This window comes from Gastrolobium bilobum, unplaced genomic scaffold, assembly GCF_033153095.1.
Source record: "Gastrolobium bilobum isolate Gb01-03AN ecotype WA unplaced genomic scaffold, APGP_CSIRO_Gbil_v1 utg13825, whole genome shotgun sequence".
In the NCBI taxonomy this organism is placed as follows: Eukaryota; Viridiplantae; Streptophyta; class Magnoliopsida; order Fabales; family Fabaceae; genus Gastrolobium; species Gastrolobium bilobum.
The window spans coordinates 15,000-28,860 of NW_026899556.1; the positions used below are offsets into that span (position 1 = coordinate 15,000).

General features: G+C 35.5%; 1 protein-coding gene across 2 annotated transcripts; it reads left to right on the forward strand.

Annotated features, from left to right (window-relative positions):
* The first annotated feature begins 7,649 nt into the window (after window positions 1-7,649).
* On the forward strand, window positions 7,650-13,665 carry LOC133291457 (uncharacterized protein At5g43822). 2 transcript variants are annotated; one of them, XR_009748798.1, is made up of 8 exons: window positions 7,650-7,787; window positions 8,341-8,577; window positions 8,709-8,827; window positions 9,182-9,361; window positions 10,028-10,084; window positions 12,094-12,158; window positions 12,989-13,201; window positions 13,451-13,665. XR_009748798.1 is itself a non-coding variant. In XM_061489718.1 (7 exons), the coding sequence occupies exons 2-7, from the start codon at window positions 8,446-8,448 to the stop codon at window positions 13,027-13,029; spliced, it is 594 nt and encodes a 197-aa protein (XP_061345702.1). In that variant the 5' UTR covers window positions 7,650-7,787; window positions 8,341-8,445; the 3' UTR covers window positions 13,030-13,381. The 2 variants fall into 2 exon arrangements, 1 of the variants encoding a protein (XP_061345702.1); XM_061489718.1 differs by lacking the exon at window positions 13,451-13,665 and having other exon boundaries at window positions 12,989-13,381.
* Window positions 13,666-13,861: the final 196 nt, after the last annotated feature.

Here is a 13,861-nt window from a genome sequence, read left to right on the forward strand (position 1 = left end):
GTACAGTTGCACCGTAAAATGTGTCGAATGAATTTTGAGCTATAAGTTTGAATATAAGTTATAAATGGTACATAGGACTAGGAAATATGATTTCTGGTGAAAATTGATGGAAATTAGTGTGTTTGAGGAAGCGTGCCCACGGCGCGCATAACAGCTAAAAACTGCAATTTCTTCGAACGACCGGAAAACTCCGGATTCATCTGATCAAGGGAAATTAAAGGACAATGGTTTATGTTAAAATTAGAGTTTCTAATTAGTTTATGAAATTACAATCGTTTAGCGGAAAAGGAGGGAGATTCGAATTAGTTTGAAATCGAATGAGGTGGCGGTGGGGCCCACCTCACTTAAGTGGACCTTGCCACTTGGACCACACCACCAACCAGCTCCTTCTCTCTCCTCCCTCCTTCAAGAAACTCGCGCCCTACTCCATGGAAGGGAGATTTTTCTTCCAAATCTTCTCCCCCTCCTAACTTCCTCCATACTCACTCAAATCCAACAAAGTTTGTCACCAAAGTTGTTGGAAATCATCATCCAAACACATCCCACTGATTAGTTTTCCTTGAAGCTCACTCATTTGGGAGAAAAGACGCAAAATCATCCGTGCCCCTTGGAGGAAATTTGAGGTTTTTGGAGTTGTGTATTCAAGCCATTGCTTGGGGATCACTTGGAGGGGTTCTAGGCCAAGTTTGTGAGTATATTTCAACACATTTCATGGATGATTCGTGAACTTTAAATTTGAAAACCTAGAGCATGAGTTGTTTGATTGATGTAGTTAGAGAGCTCAAATTGAAATTGTGTATTAGACAATTGTGGCTTAGAATGATGTTTTAGAGCGATTGGTGTCATAAAAATTATTGATGAAAATTGAGTTTTAACTTAGTAAATTTTTGGTTGTGGTTCATGACTTTGTGAAGTTGATGTGTTGTAGGATTGTGTAATTGAATTGTTGAGTGTTTGTATGAGTTAATAGTAGGATTGTATGATGTGTGGAGTTGTTGAACTGAGTTGAATACCCCTTGGATGTTGTGAAATTATGTGATGGATGTGTTGTGTTGTTAAATGGTATTTAGAGGTGTTGTGTGATGAGTGGATGCATGGAAAATTAAAGGAAAAAATACTTGGATTGTATTAGAGCGTACATTGGACCTATAAGGAAATAAATGGGAAAAATGATGTTGTGATGGTGTAGGATGGAAAGTGGGACCTAAAATGGTGTTGTCGTAGTCTTGGGATGCTAAAGAAAAATATTTTGTGATTTAAGCCTATAATGGCCGAACCAAGCATAAGTGGGGGAGGGATTTTGGTGCTTTGTAATCTTGGTTGGTTGCACCTTGTATTGATGATCCTTGTGTGATCATTGTAAGTTGCCTCCCGCGAAATTGAACTCGGAACCGTGAGCTTGGTGGGTTGCCTTTGGTCCCGGACCAAAGGGATTTTGGTGAGTGGTCTTGAACCTATGCATGTGTTCCTTTATAATCATGTATACGCATTGGTGAATGGAAATTGAATTGGGGAATGTCCTATGTGTAGGCATTTCTATTTGTACCAAGCTCGGGAACATATTGAATTGGAGCTGTAAGAAAGAGATTATTCAGGTAATCCCTTGGTACTAGGGTTTGATCCTCGTGTGTGCTCCACCATGTCCGTTGAGGGTAGTGGTTGGAGGTGTATGTTAGTAATGTAGTATAACATGTTCATGCATTGTTGTATGTTTAGTGGTACATAGGATGTACCGAGTCTCTGGCCAGTAGACAGTTGCCTTCGGGCGTTACGGACTTCCACTGGATAGGTCTCCATGAGGGAGTTCCAGTTGACCTGGGGTCATGGTGTGTCATCCGTAGAGGAGCACACAAGGAAGTCTCAGGTGGATATGGAAGGAGGGTGCCTTGGTTGATGTTCTGGGAACACTCCTTGGTTTGAAACCCGTAGGCTATATGTCGAGGCCAATAGGCCGGACGTTGCGTGGCTTAGGCATTGACCATTCCAGCTTCGTCGTATTTTGCTCCCTATGTTTCCATACTTCACTAAATCTCTTGCTTTATCCCGTTTTAAATGTTGTATTATGTTATTGATATGCATCGAAGTGAGCCATTGGGTGGAGTATTCTCCAGAACCTCTGGGTTACTGAGATATATCCGTATATCTCATCCCGCTTTGGGGACTTTATTTCAAGTAGTGTCAGTGGTGTTGGAGCGGCGGGCAAGAGGCCCGTAGGATGAGCTTGGACATAGAGCCATTCTGCATTTCGCGGCCATTGGGCTTAGGCTAGACTTAGGGCATGATCACTGTATGTAGAGTTAGTATTATGTATTGTATCATCGATGTTCATGCCATATTTTGTCTAAGTTTAGCTTATGTTTACCACATTTTATTTTGGAGGATTTATGTTGTATATTGATGTTGTTTCTTTAAGGTTGTTGTAATATTGTAAGGAAGCATTGTAGATTGTATTCTCGAGACCTTGTGTAATATTGGAGCATGTATATGATGAAAGGGCAATAGGCCTATTCTAGGATTTGATTTATGTTTTATGTCAAGTAATTGCATGCAAAGGAATTAATATGATTGAAATGGTTTAAGGTTTTATAATGAAAGTATTGAATTGTAAAGTAAGCCAAATGATATAAATTGTGAAGGGTTGTAAGAGCACCAAGGCATTGTTGGTCCTCGAGTGCCACCCATGTTTATTAGGTACAAATTGAGGATAGATAACACACCTTCTGTAACACCTCGTTCTAGAACCGGTTTGTTAACATTGCATTATGATATTAAGCGCAGTTACAATCACATTGGTTCAATTAGAAATTCGGATAAATTTTCTTTTTGAACAAAGCCAAATTTAAAATACCCAATTGCGTGATCATAACCATATGTCGTTGCGGAATAAAATAAACTAAGCTTAACATCATATTCTTATTCTATTAGATCGCACGTTGTTGAGTGTCTTTATCTATTTTATTATTAAATGAATTTTTTACTTCCTCTATGGTTCTTATCTACTAGTATATTGTAGATCTCTTGGATAGCTACGCCTGGGTTCAAACCGCGCTCAAATCGGAGTACCGTAGCTCAAGTTATTCAGTTTTTACTAAATCATGTTTGTGTTGATTTCGGGCAGAGCGTTTTGGCGCCCGACTGAACGTTTAAACGCCCATAGGCAGAAAATTTGGCCTTCTCCAGGTCTTCAGAGCGTTTTGGCACTCAATTTGAGCGTTAAAACACCCACTTTAGTGTTTTAGCATCCACTTGTGCGTTAAAACGCCCAAGGGCAGAGACCTTTCCTCCATTTTGCGAACCCTTCGCGTTTTAGCGCCCTTCCCAGCGCTAAAACGCTCTCCAGCAGGGCCAAACATGCCCTCCTCTGTTTTTATATAACTACATGGGGAAAACTCCTTCCTCTTTCACAATTCCCCTAACACCTAATTGATCATATATCTATCCAACATATCATTTATCAAAGTTTAACATAAAAGCTATTCAATTGTACAAGAACTCATGAAATTATATAATTTCCCATAGTCTCAATGACATATCCATAAGGTACTCAAAATACATATCCATGATAACTCAATTACAACTCAAGTTTCACCATGCTTTTCCACAAATATATTCATCTTGACATAAGTGCATGCATAATCAAAATACTAGCTAGAGCCTCCATCAAATGATACAAGTATGCAAGCATGTCAAAATATTCAAAATGTAAGCGAAAGTATGCATCACTGCTCGGGCCTCCTGCCTTGAGGTTCCTCTCTTGTACTATCTATGGATCCTAAAAATAAATCCCACAAGGGGTGAGAGACAATCTCAGTAAACTCAATGGCTTTGGAGACCCCTCCAACCCTGAGCTCACTTACATGTTATACAGGCATCAAAATGGCATATAGCATACAACACATAACGATTCTACTGGCCAAAGAACCATCCAGTCAAGCATAAGCGCAAGACCAACCAATCCAGTCTAGCATAAGCGCAAGACCAACCAATCCAGTCAAGCATAAGTGCAAGACCAACCAATCCAGTCAAGCATAAGCACAAGACCATCCAATCCAGTCAAGCATAAGCACGAGACGAACTACTCCAGTTAAGCATAAGCGCAAGACCAACCCCAATACAAGAACATGCATATACACCCAATTTCACACCAATGTACACACATGCTATACAAGCCACAACTACCCACATGGGTGTGGCGGAACAACAAGGGACAAAGTCCCCAAAATCCAAGAGTTTACTTTTCAAGCTTTCCTTTAGCTTTTCTTGGCTCAATCCTCACGATATCAACAATCCATAATAATCCAACCTATACACAAGTTGGGTTTGCATCATCAATTATATACAATTCATGACTATTACTTCAAAATCAATAGCTATTCATTAATTTCCACACACTTAAGGCTTAGGAACTTACCACAATCCTTGAAGTTTTAAGAATGCCCAACCCCTTCCTTCCACAACAATGTTCCTACAAGGTAACTTCACAATCCAACCATCAATGACACTATATTAATGTGAAATTTCGAAATCCATACATTGGCCCCAAAAATCCCTAATTTTTATGAAACCCTAATCTCCATCATCATGAAAATTAATCAAAACCCCACAAAGAGTTCATGGCTTACCTCCAAACACTCAACCCAAATGGTATATGAAACCCAAGCTCCATGAATGGAGGATTCCTCCAATTTTCCAGCCCTAGGAAGTGGCGACCCAACAAGAGAGGAAGAAGATTCTTCTTGGTTGCTCTAATGGTGGTAATAAGATGAGTGAGGTAGGGATGGGTTATGGTTTCTTGTTTCTGAACATTAATCAAGAGGAAGAGATTATGCAAGCTTTATTTCCTCCCTCCATTCATGAAAACGTCAAGGAGCTTGAAAGAAAAGGGGAATGAGAGGCGTGAGGGAGGTAGAGAATAAAGAGGGAGTGATTTGGTATATTTTTAAAATATCTAAAGTGTGATTTTACTCCTTTGCCCTCTGGTTCATTATTTATTTACACAATCAAATCTCAACAATCAAGTTAGGCCTTGTTTTTGATTTAGTTAGTCTTTTAGGCCCATGACATATTTATTTAGTTTATTTTGGGCCTTACTCACTTTGCACCAATGAGCATTAACTCCTCACTCTTATTAATTACACTTTTACATGCAAGTAATTAAGTTTATAATTAGGCTTTCTACCGAATCTAACCTTCTAATTATGCATTAATCCCCCTATTAGTGTAATTTAATTATGAGGGGTATTATACCTTCATAGGTGGGATTTATTGGAAAAACAAAGGAAACTCTGGCGAAATTTCTAGGAATTGGCAGAATTTGGGTGAACTTTGGGAGAGCATATCTCCCTCCACAAAGGCCCAATAGGGATGTTCCATACACCGATTTAAAGCATGAGGTGTCAACTACCTTGTGTCAAAATTTGAGATCAATAGGAGGTGTGCGCTGCCCTGTAGAAGCCAGAGAGCATGGACTGCTCTGGACGCCCCTGTGCAGGGGCTGTTTCTGGCATATTTTGGGAATTTTATTCCCGCTTCGTTTCTTGGTCAAATTAGGTATATGTCAAATTGAAGCTTGAGGTGTCTAGTTTACTGTATAAAAAGTTTAGAGCAATTGGTTTAGTGGATTTTCCAGAATCGTTGAGAGAGTGAAGGCTATTTGAAGCCCTGTTTGAGGTTGGCTGACAGATTTGCTTGTCCAACTTCAAACGATGATATCCGGAGCAAACGAGAACTTTATGACTCGTGTGATAGCTTGTTAGAAAGGTAATTAAGTCTAGAATAACATACTAAAATATGAACGGTTCACGGCATGCGGTTTACCCGCAGTAATTAAATTACCGAACCGTGTTCGGATAGGTAGAAAACATAAAAGTGAGATTTAGGCTAAGTAGGTTTATAGAAACCCCTTATCAGTGACTTGAGAGAATTGTTATATGATTATTAGGCAGTTTAAATAATTATTCCGCAAAGAGTTTTCAGTTACGGTCACAACTTTTATTTATTACGCTTTTTATTGTTTTAAATGCTCGCGTAATAAAAAGGAAAAAAGTTTGCTCGCATCTTTATAAATGAATTGCTGTGATTGCAACTGCGCTTAATATCATAATCAATGTTAACAATACCGGTGTACAACGAGCTGTTACATTACTGCAAATAACTTATCTGCAGTGACTGCAGAAAATTCGAACCCATATATATATATATATATATCAGAAAAATATTTTTGCAGTTATTGCAGATAAGTTATCTGCATTTACTCCCAAAACGATGTCGTTTTGGTGTTGAAATATTTAAAAAGACTATTATAACCCTACAATAAATTAAAATTATAAAAACAACTTGATTTTCGCCCCAAAACGACGTTATTTTGGGCTCAATGCAGATAACTTATCTGCATTAACAACAGAAAAAATGAACCCATTATATATAAGTTCAGTTTTTCTGCAGTTATTGCAGATAAGTTAGCTGCAGTAAGCCCAATACGACGTCGTTTTGGGACTAAAATCATGGTATTTTTGTAATTTGAATTTATTTCAAGGTTATTATAGTCTTTATAATTATAATTTTTTAATCATTCAATCCCAAAACGACATTGGTTTGGAAGTAAATGCAAATAACTTATCTGCATTAACTGCAGAAATATTTTTCTCTATAATAAATGCAAACACCTTTGGGAGGGGTTTAAAACCTTAATCCTGGACCCGCCCCGAATCGGATTAGTTGCGAAGCAATGAACTGATTGAAATATTTCCAAAAAAAAAGAGAGAGAATACAAATCACTCAAATACAACCGAACAGAATGGAGATTTACCGATCCAAATCTTTGAGTGTTGTGTTTTTCTTTCATAACCCGAATTATATAAGCACCTACCGGCTAATCAGAAGTAGGGGCGGTGGAGCGTCAGAACGATTAGGGCTCCACTCCTCAATGACTATCTCTTGCTAGCAATAAGTTCCAGTGCTGTGCTGTGTGTTACTTTTCTTTAAGGGTAATTTTGGTATTTTTTAAAAAGACTAACTCTGTTAACTTTAACTTTGGATGGAAAATCAAGTTACGGAAATAAATGATAAAAAAGTTTTAAATATGGGTGTAAATGATTAAAAAATTTGGAGATGGGGTAAGTGATTCTGAAAAAACTTACGGGTTTTTTTTTTAAGTTTTCCCAAAAAAGAAGAAGCATAACATAGATCAAACACAACCCACTTTTCTCCAACATGATGAGTTAATGAGTTTTGAATTTAGAATTTTGCTATATGATTTTTGGGCTATAATTAGGAAAAGACCCAAGTAGGGTAGATGGTATGGTTAAGGAATTATTGGATCGGTTTAGATTGGATCAGTTTTCACCAACCCATCCAAAAATCGATTCAATCCAATTAAATTTTGCGGTTTTTTTTTTCGATTTTTTGGTTAATTCGGTTTTTGTTTTTCGGTTCGATCACTGCGGTTTGCCAGTTTGAATCGATTTGGATCGGTTGATGAATATCTTATTTTCCTATTGTAAACCCTCAATTTTATTTGAACATTTAAAAACTAAAGAAATAAGATAAAAAAAAAATAAAAATCAATGAGCAAAGAAACATAATTAAATCTGAATTAATTTTGTCCATATCAGACTCATTTCAACCTTCCCATCCAATTTTCAGGAAAAGGAAAGAGGAAAAAAAAGAAAAATTAGAGAGTCGTGGTTTTGAAAAGAAGAGACCCAGGTTGAGAAACGGGGAAGGAAGCTCTCATAGACGTTTATCGTACAGAAAGCATTATCAGAGTAACTCGTAAACCCATTTTGGTATTTTTCTTCTTCTTTTATTTCGAATTATTTGAAAGTTTGTGACTGTTGTGTGTACTATTTGTTTGGATTTTAAATGCCTATTTTGTGCTTGATAAAATGCTAACTCAATTCGATTAGTGATTCTGTGTATCATGTATTGTATTACGTGTGCATGACATTAATGTTTAGTCCCCATTATTATATTTTTGAAATTTCGCTATGATTTGGTTTCCTCTGTCTTGTTTCTTTGACATTTTAGCATGTATATACACATCTCTTGATACCTTGCACACAGAACCTTTAATTTGTTTTATGACTTATGTCTATGTGTAAATATTTCAGAGTTCAGAATTGTATTTCATGTTTATCATACAAGGGCTATGAATTTCTTGAAGATTGATAATATATTTGTATGTATTTTAATTTTAATGACAATTATGAACTAATTAGAAACTATATGATGAAGTCTTTGTTGAAAGACGGGTTGATAATCCACCATGTATCATTTGGTTGAATCTATGCTTTCTGTTTTAGGATATATCAATAAGATTTTTTTTTTACCTTCATCAAGGTATATATTATATGCATGAATCAATGGGTTGATAATCCACCATGTATCATTTGGTTGAATCCGAGGCTCGTTGCTGCCTTACAACTGGTCATTTAAGCATTGAAAATGGAAGCAATGGTGAAAAAATTTCAATCAAAATTCAGAAAAGTTAGGGAAGAAATGAATAAATGGGAGGAGCTTCAATCTCGGTTACTTTCACAGTTTAGGAATGCTTCCCATATTGTTGATAGGTTGCAGGTAATTTAACTTCTTCTTTTACTGTCTACATATAAATTTTCAATCTATTTACTGCTTTGACATTGATATTTGCAATGTTGTTGTTCTAAAATTACTTGAGGGCTTGAAGTAACAGGTATGGTTGTATGCAGGTGCTTCAAAATTCCAACAATTATGGTATTCTAAATTGTGTCAGCGGAATGAAAGATGCTCTTTTGGCAAAGCAGATTGAATCATTGGAGAACATTTTGGTTTCCATGAGAAGGACTCTGTAAGTTTCTATTTAGGTCTCCAATCTTTCAACTTGGGAATGGTAGAAAAATTATGTACACAAGTTATAAGTCACATATAATTTTATATACACAAATTATAAAGGTCAGATCAATGAAAAAGAGTAGATGTTTTTCATGATGTTGACTAAATGGTAATATTTAACATTGACTTGTTTAAATTTTCTTTTAGTTTATGACTTATTGAGGTTTTGTCCTTCTTCAGGTGTTCTTAATGAAAATCAGAAATGAAATGTTTCTTTGTTCATCTTTTATAATCAAGCTTATGAACCTTGATGATGATGATTTGTTTGTTTTAGTGATTTATGTATTTAAATTTTAAATTGAACTTTCAGGGAAGAATTTCATTGTATTGTCTTATCTCTTGAGAAAATTCATCGTGATGGTAGACAACTAGTGAAAGGCAGTTCTTCTCAACCGACCATGAAACAATTACAGCAGCGAGTTGGCATCAAACCTAGACTTATTGATTGCTTGGATGGCCTGTTGTTTCTACATGAGATGCACAATGCAGAGTGAGTGATAAGCCTTTGGAGTTTTTCTTAATTTCTTTTATTTTGTGCTTTTAGACCGTCAAGCAATGCAGTAATATGAACTTAATTTTTAATACATCAAATGATATGATACAAGAACTTGAATGAATGACAGAGAGTTTATTGAACTTGGTAACAATTGAATTACGTTTTCTCTAAATATTGTATGGTGCTTAGATACTTCGTCTTTTTAACACTGCATTAGCTCCACTTTAACTCCCTTTCAAGAGCAAACCAATATATAGATTTGTAATAGGCATATAGCATCTTAAGGTTTTGTTTTATCAAAAGAAGATAAAGAAAAAGGGGAAAAAAACTCTAGGCTTCTATGCTCTAAATTAAAATCAGTGTCATTGCTGGCGAAGAGGTTTTTGAAAATTTAAAAATGCAATTGTTCTTTCATTATTATTTTTTTTTTTGGTAGGAAAGATCAACCTTTTTTATCATCAGTCTCTATTATTTGTTGTGTGGAACTGCTGCTAAACTCTTAAAATGATTATTGATATTGGAATGTAACTTTCTGCTTTAAAATCTTTATGCAGAAGTGCCTTTTTCATTGATTTTACTTTGAGATAAAGCCATTTTGATCAACTTAATAGTTTCCTTTTTATTAAAAAAAAAAGTTACTAGTTTTTTCTTTTGAAACAGGTATTTGTTAAAATCATCAGTGGTCTCAGCACTATCAGCAATGGCCTTAAAACCCAGGTATGATGATACCAATGCTATACTCGAACAATTAAAACATCGTAATTGTGTATATTTTCACTTCCCCTTTACGCAATTTTCTGTTTAAGGTAGACTTTGGTCTTTATAATTTTCACTAATTTGGGTTTTGGTCCTTATAATTTTTTTTCTCTGTATAGGACCCTATAGGTTCATACCATTAAGGTTTTAGTCCCTAACGGATCAATACCTTAATAAGTTGATGTATAGGTACCAATTCTTTATGGAAAATAGGGACCATTTACTTTTGATGAATACAAACTATAGGGATTAATTTAAAACCCAAAAAAGTGAAAAATATAGGGACAGATACTCAATGGGATTGGGACCTAAGACTAAATAAATGAAAATAGAGGGACTACAAAAAAATTTTATAGGGATAAAAACCCAAATTAGTGGAAACTATAGGGATTGAAATATACTCTAAATCTCTTTTTATTTATTGAAAAAGAAATTTATTAGAGGGGAAGCACAATCAGGAGAAGGACAAGAGATCCTCCAACACATGAAAGTTTAAATACAAATGGAGAACATGAAAAACTAAGAATGTAACATTGCTGCCCTATCTTTTGCATATCCAAGTTAGCTTACTCTCTTAAAGCAGTTAAGCCGCTACGACCACAACACCAAAGAGTAGCCAAAAACTTAATTCTATCCCTTCTCAAGTTTGGGGGCCTAGAAAGGAGAAAAGCGGTTAAAGATATAAGCATTACTCTCTAACCACACTCGCCAAAGGATTGTGAAACTTGCAAGCTGCCTATTTGTTTCTGCCAAGATTTTCATAGCCAACCATAAAAGCTGCTCTAGGGTAAAGGGACATCCCTAGTGCTCCCCAAAATCAAAAACCATTTTGTAGCCACCTTACAGTACAAAATTAAGTGGCCTACTACCTTTGATCTAGATCTGCACATAATGCACTTATTTGGAAAAAGAGAAGTTTGAGTCCTACGAATTTGCAACAAATAATTTGTATGATGAGATCTTGTGAAACCAGGATCCCATGAATAAAAAACAAGTTTGGATGAGGGTAACCTGACCACCCAAGAGTAAAAATTATCCTTCCAACTGTTTAGGTGTTTAGAGATCTTGTGAAACATAAGATACCAAGAAGATGCTTGATGATAACAACCTAGAAAAACTCCCAAGTAAATACAGGCTGCTGAACCTTGAGAACCAGCCACAAGAGCATGTAAAGAAAGAATTTTGTCCTCCACATTCAAACCTGCTGGTTCTCTCGTAATCAAATTTACCTTTAAATAGAATAAGCCTCCATAAACTTTATAGTCAGAAGTAGTACATTTACAAAGGCATCGTTATCCTCCTTCAAAAAGAGAGCTGAATCATTGGCAAACTGAAGATGTGAAACCTTAATTTCCTCTTAACCAACTTTAATACCTTTATTGAGCTCCCTACTGCAGTTATTGAAAATAAATAATGTTCCCCTTGCCTACTTCATTTTCTAATTTCCTTTTTATCATGGTATACTTTTGTTATCCATAACCACAGAAAAATTAGTAGGAAATCGACATTCTTCATCTAGCATCAAAACCCTCTCTCTCAATAACCTTATCTAGGAAACCCAACGCTGATGATCATAAACTTTCTCATAGTCCAACTCAAAAACCAAGCCACATTTCTTCTATTTTTGACATCTTCTGCTCCCTGATTTTCTATTAGAGCAGCATCTGAACTGTCTACCTGCAATAAAAGCACTCTGGTTTTCTGGTCTTTAGAAGGATCTGATTCAAAATAAGCACTGAAAAGGAGGGAGAAAAAAGTAAAACCAAGATGCAAACTGGTTATCTGTGTACTCAGTGGCACTTGCATCCCTTTCTATATGTACAGAAATAGCAAGATCTATCATGTACTTTATTCACAATGCTTACTTATGCCTATGTTTCTAATTTTTTTCAAGTTTATGCTGGTGGTGTCCATCATCTTATTCTGTCCTGTATGGGTTTTGTATTCACTTTGTATTAATCACATTGCAGTGCCAGCGATCTTGGTGCACTTCAGCAACTCTTGGTTGATCAACCCAATCTCCCTACTGAGGAAGGTATGCAAGAATTATTGTGGGGTAGAAGTGATGTCTTGATGGTTAGCAATAAAAAAAATGTATGCATGCATGCACATCCACACCATTGCTTCAATGCATTCAGTATCAGATATTCAGAAAGTAATCATCTTATTAGAGACCCAACTAATAGAAATACTCTCATGTAATGCTTATGATAATCATAAGGAATGCTTCACTTTGACCTCTGTATGGATCTGGCACCTCCAGTAGTGAAGTTCAGATTTACTGTTTTTGTCAAAGAATATAATCTTCTATTAAACATTGTCTTTATTTGAGAGATCTGGATGCTTTCTATAGATATTATAAGATATCAAATTTGATTCGACTGTATTGAATTATATTGGAGTTCGTAAAATTTCCAAGATATTTTCACTCGGTGAACCATAATTTGAACTGCAAGTATAATTGTCATCTAGAACAAAGTTATTGATGAATTGAAATCTTGAAAAGCACTTTTGTTTCTTTTAAACAATCTATAGGCTAAAAGCCTACAAGTCTGGTGCCGCCCCCCTATAAAAGTGGAAGAAACGGATTATTTGTAAAGATGTCTCTGGGTTTTGGTGTGTTAATTAAAGCATACAATTATTAGGGCGGGGGGTGAGAGGGGGAAAGGGGAGGCTGCACATAAAATGTACGGATACTCTTGGAAATTAAATATTTTTAAGATATGTTGTCTTTTATATTCTTTAATCTAGATGTGTGGCAACACATGATTTGATGATAGTTTAAAAAAGTTTTTCCACCGACTATGGCTCTAAATTAAACTTGTATACTAATGTCGTTTATCCCTGTCTGACTTTTGGCTGCAGTTCAATTTATATTTGATATAATATTTGCTGAAGAGCTGTGATGATGATCCTCTATTATGGATATTGACTTTGTACCTGGGAATGCTTGAGCTTTTGTGCATCAAGGGAGTCTTTTGATCTTACAGGCATGACCTGTCGATGCGGCATGATTGTTGATGCAGAACGGATTAAGATAATTGATGTCACTTTTACTTGCAAGTTATGAATTTTATGGTAATTATGTAATTTAGGGATTTTATTTTATTTTAGGATTTTTTTCTTTATTAAATTATATAGTTTTAGAAATATATTATTATATTATGATTTCCTGTTTGATTTTATTTGAGTAGGATTTTATGTTCTAGCAAACTAATATTTAATTAGGATTTTGTATTTGATTTGGGTTTGAGTTTAGGTACTTTCTATTATTCAAATTTCAAACTTTAATATTGATAATAAGATTATTGTGTTTTGCTTTGCGAGGATTCAATGTTTTGGAATTCTTTGGGCACGGGAGGATTTGATTCTTATGGGAAGGAGTTGCTAGGCTTCTAATTTCATATAAAGAAAGGAGCACTCTGTTCTCAATTGGCTTTCAGTTTCCAACTATTTTTATTGGAGACCAGTTTATGTGTGTTTTTCAAATTTTTGAATGTGTCCTTTAGCTCATATTGTTTATATATTATTTTTCTTTTTGGTTTGGTTTGGTTTGATTGATTCTTAATTTGTTAGGTTACTAGATTTTGCTTTTTGCTGGGATGATATTCACAGGTATTGAATGATGCATTTTTTGCAAATCTCGTGTATGTGCAGGTGTTGAATATGCCAATATTTTCCCTCTTTGGAGAAATGAAAAATTGCCCGACTTCCAATTTTTTTTTTTTTTTTTTTTTT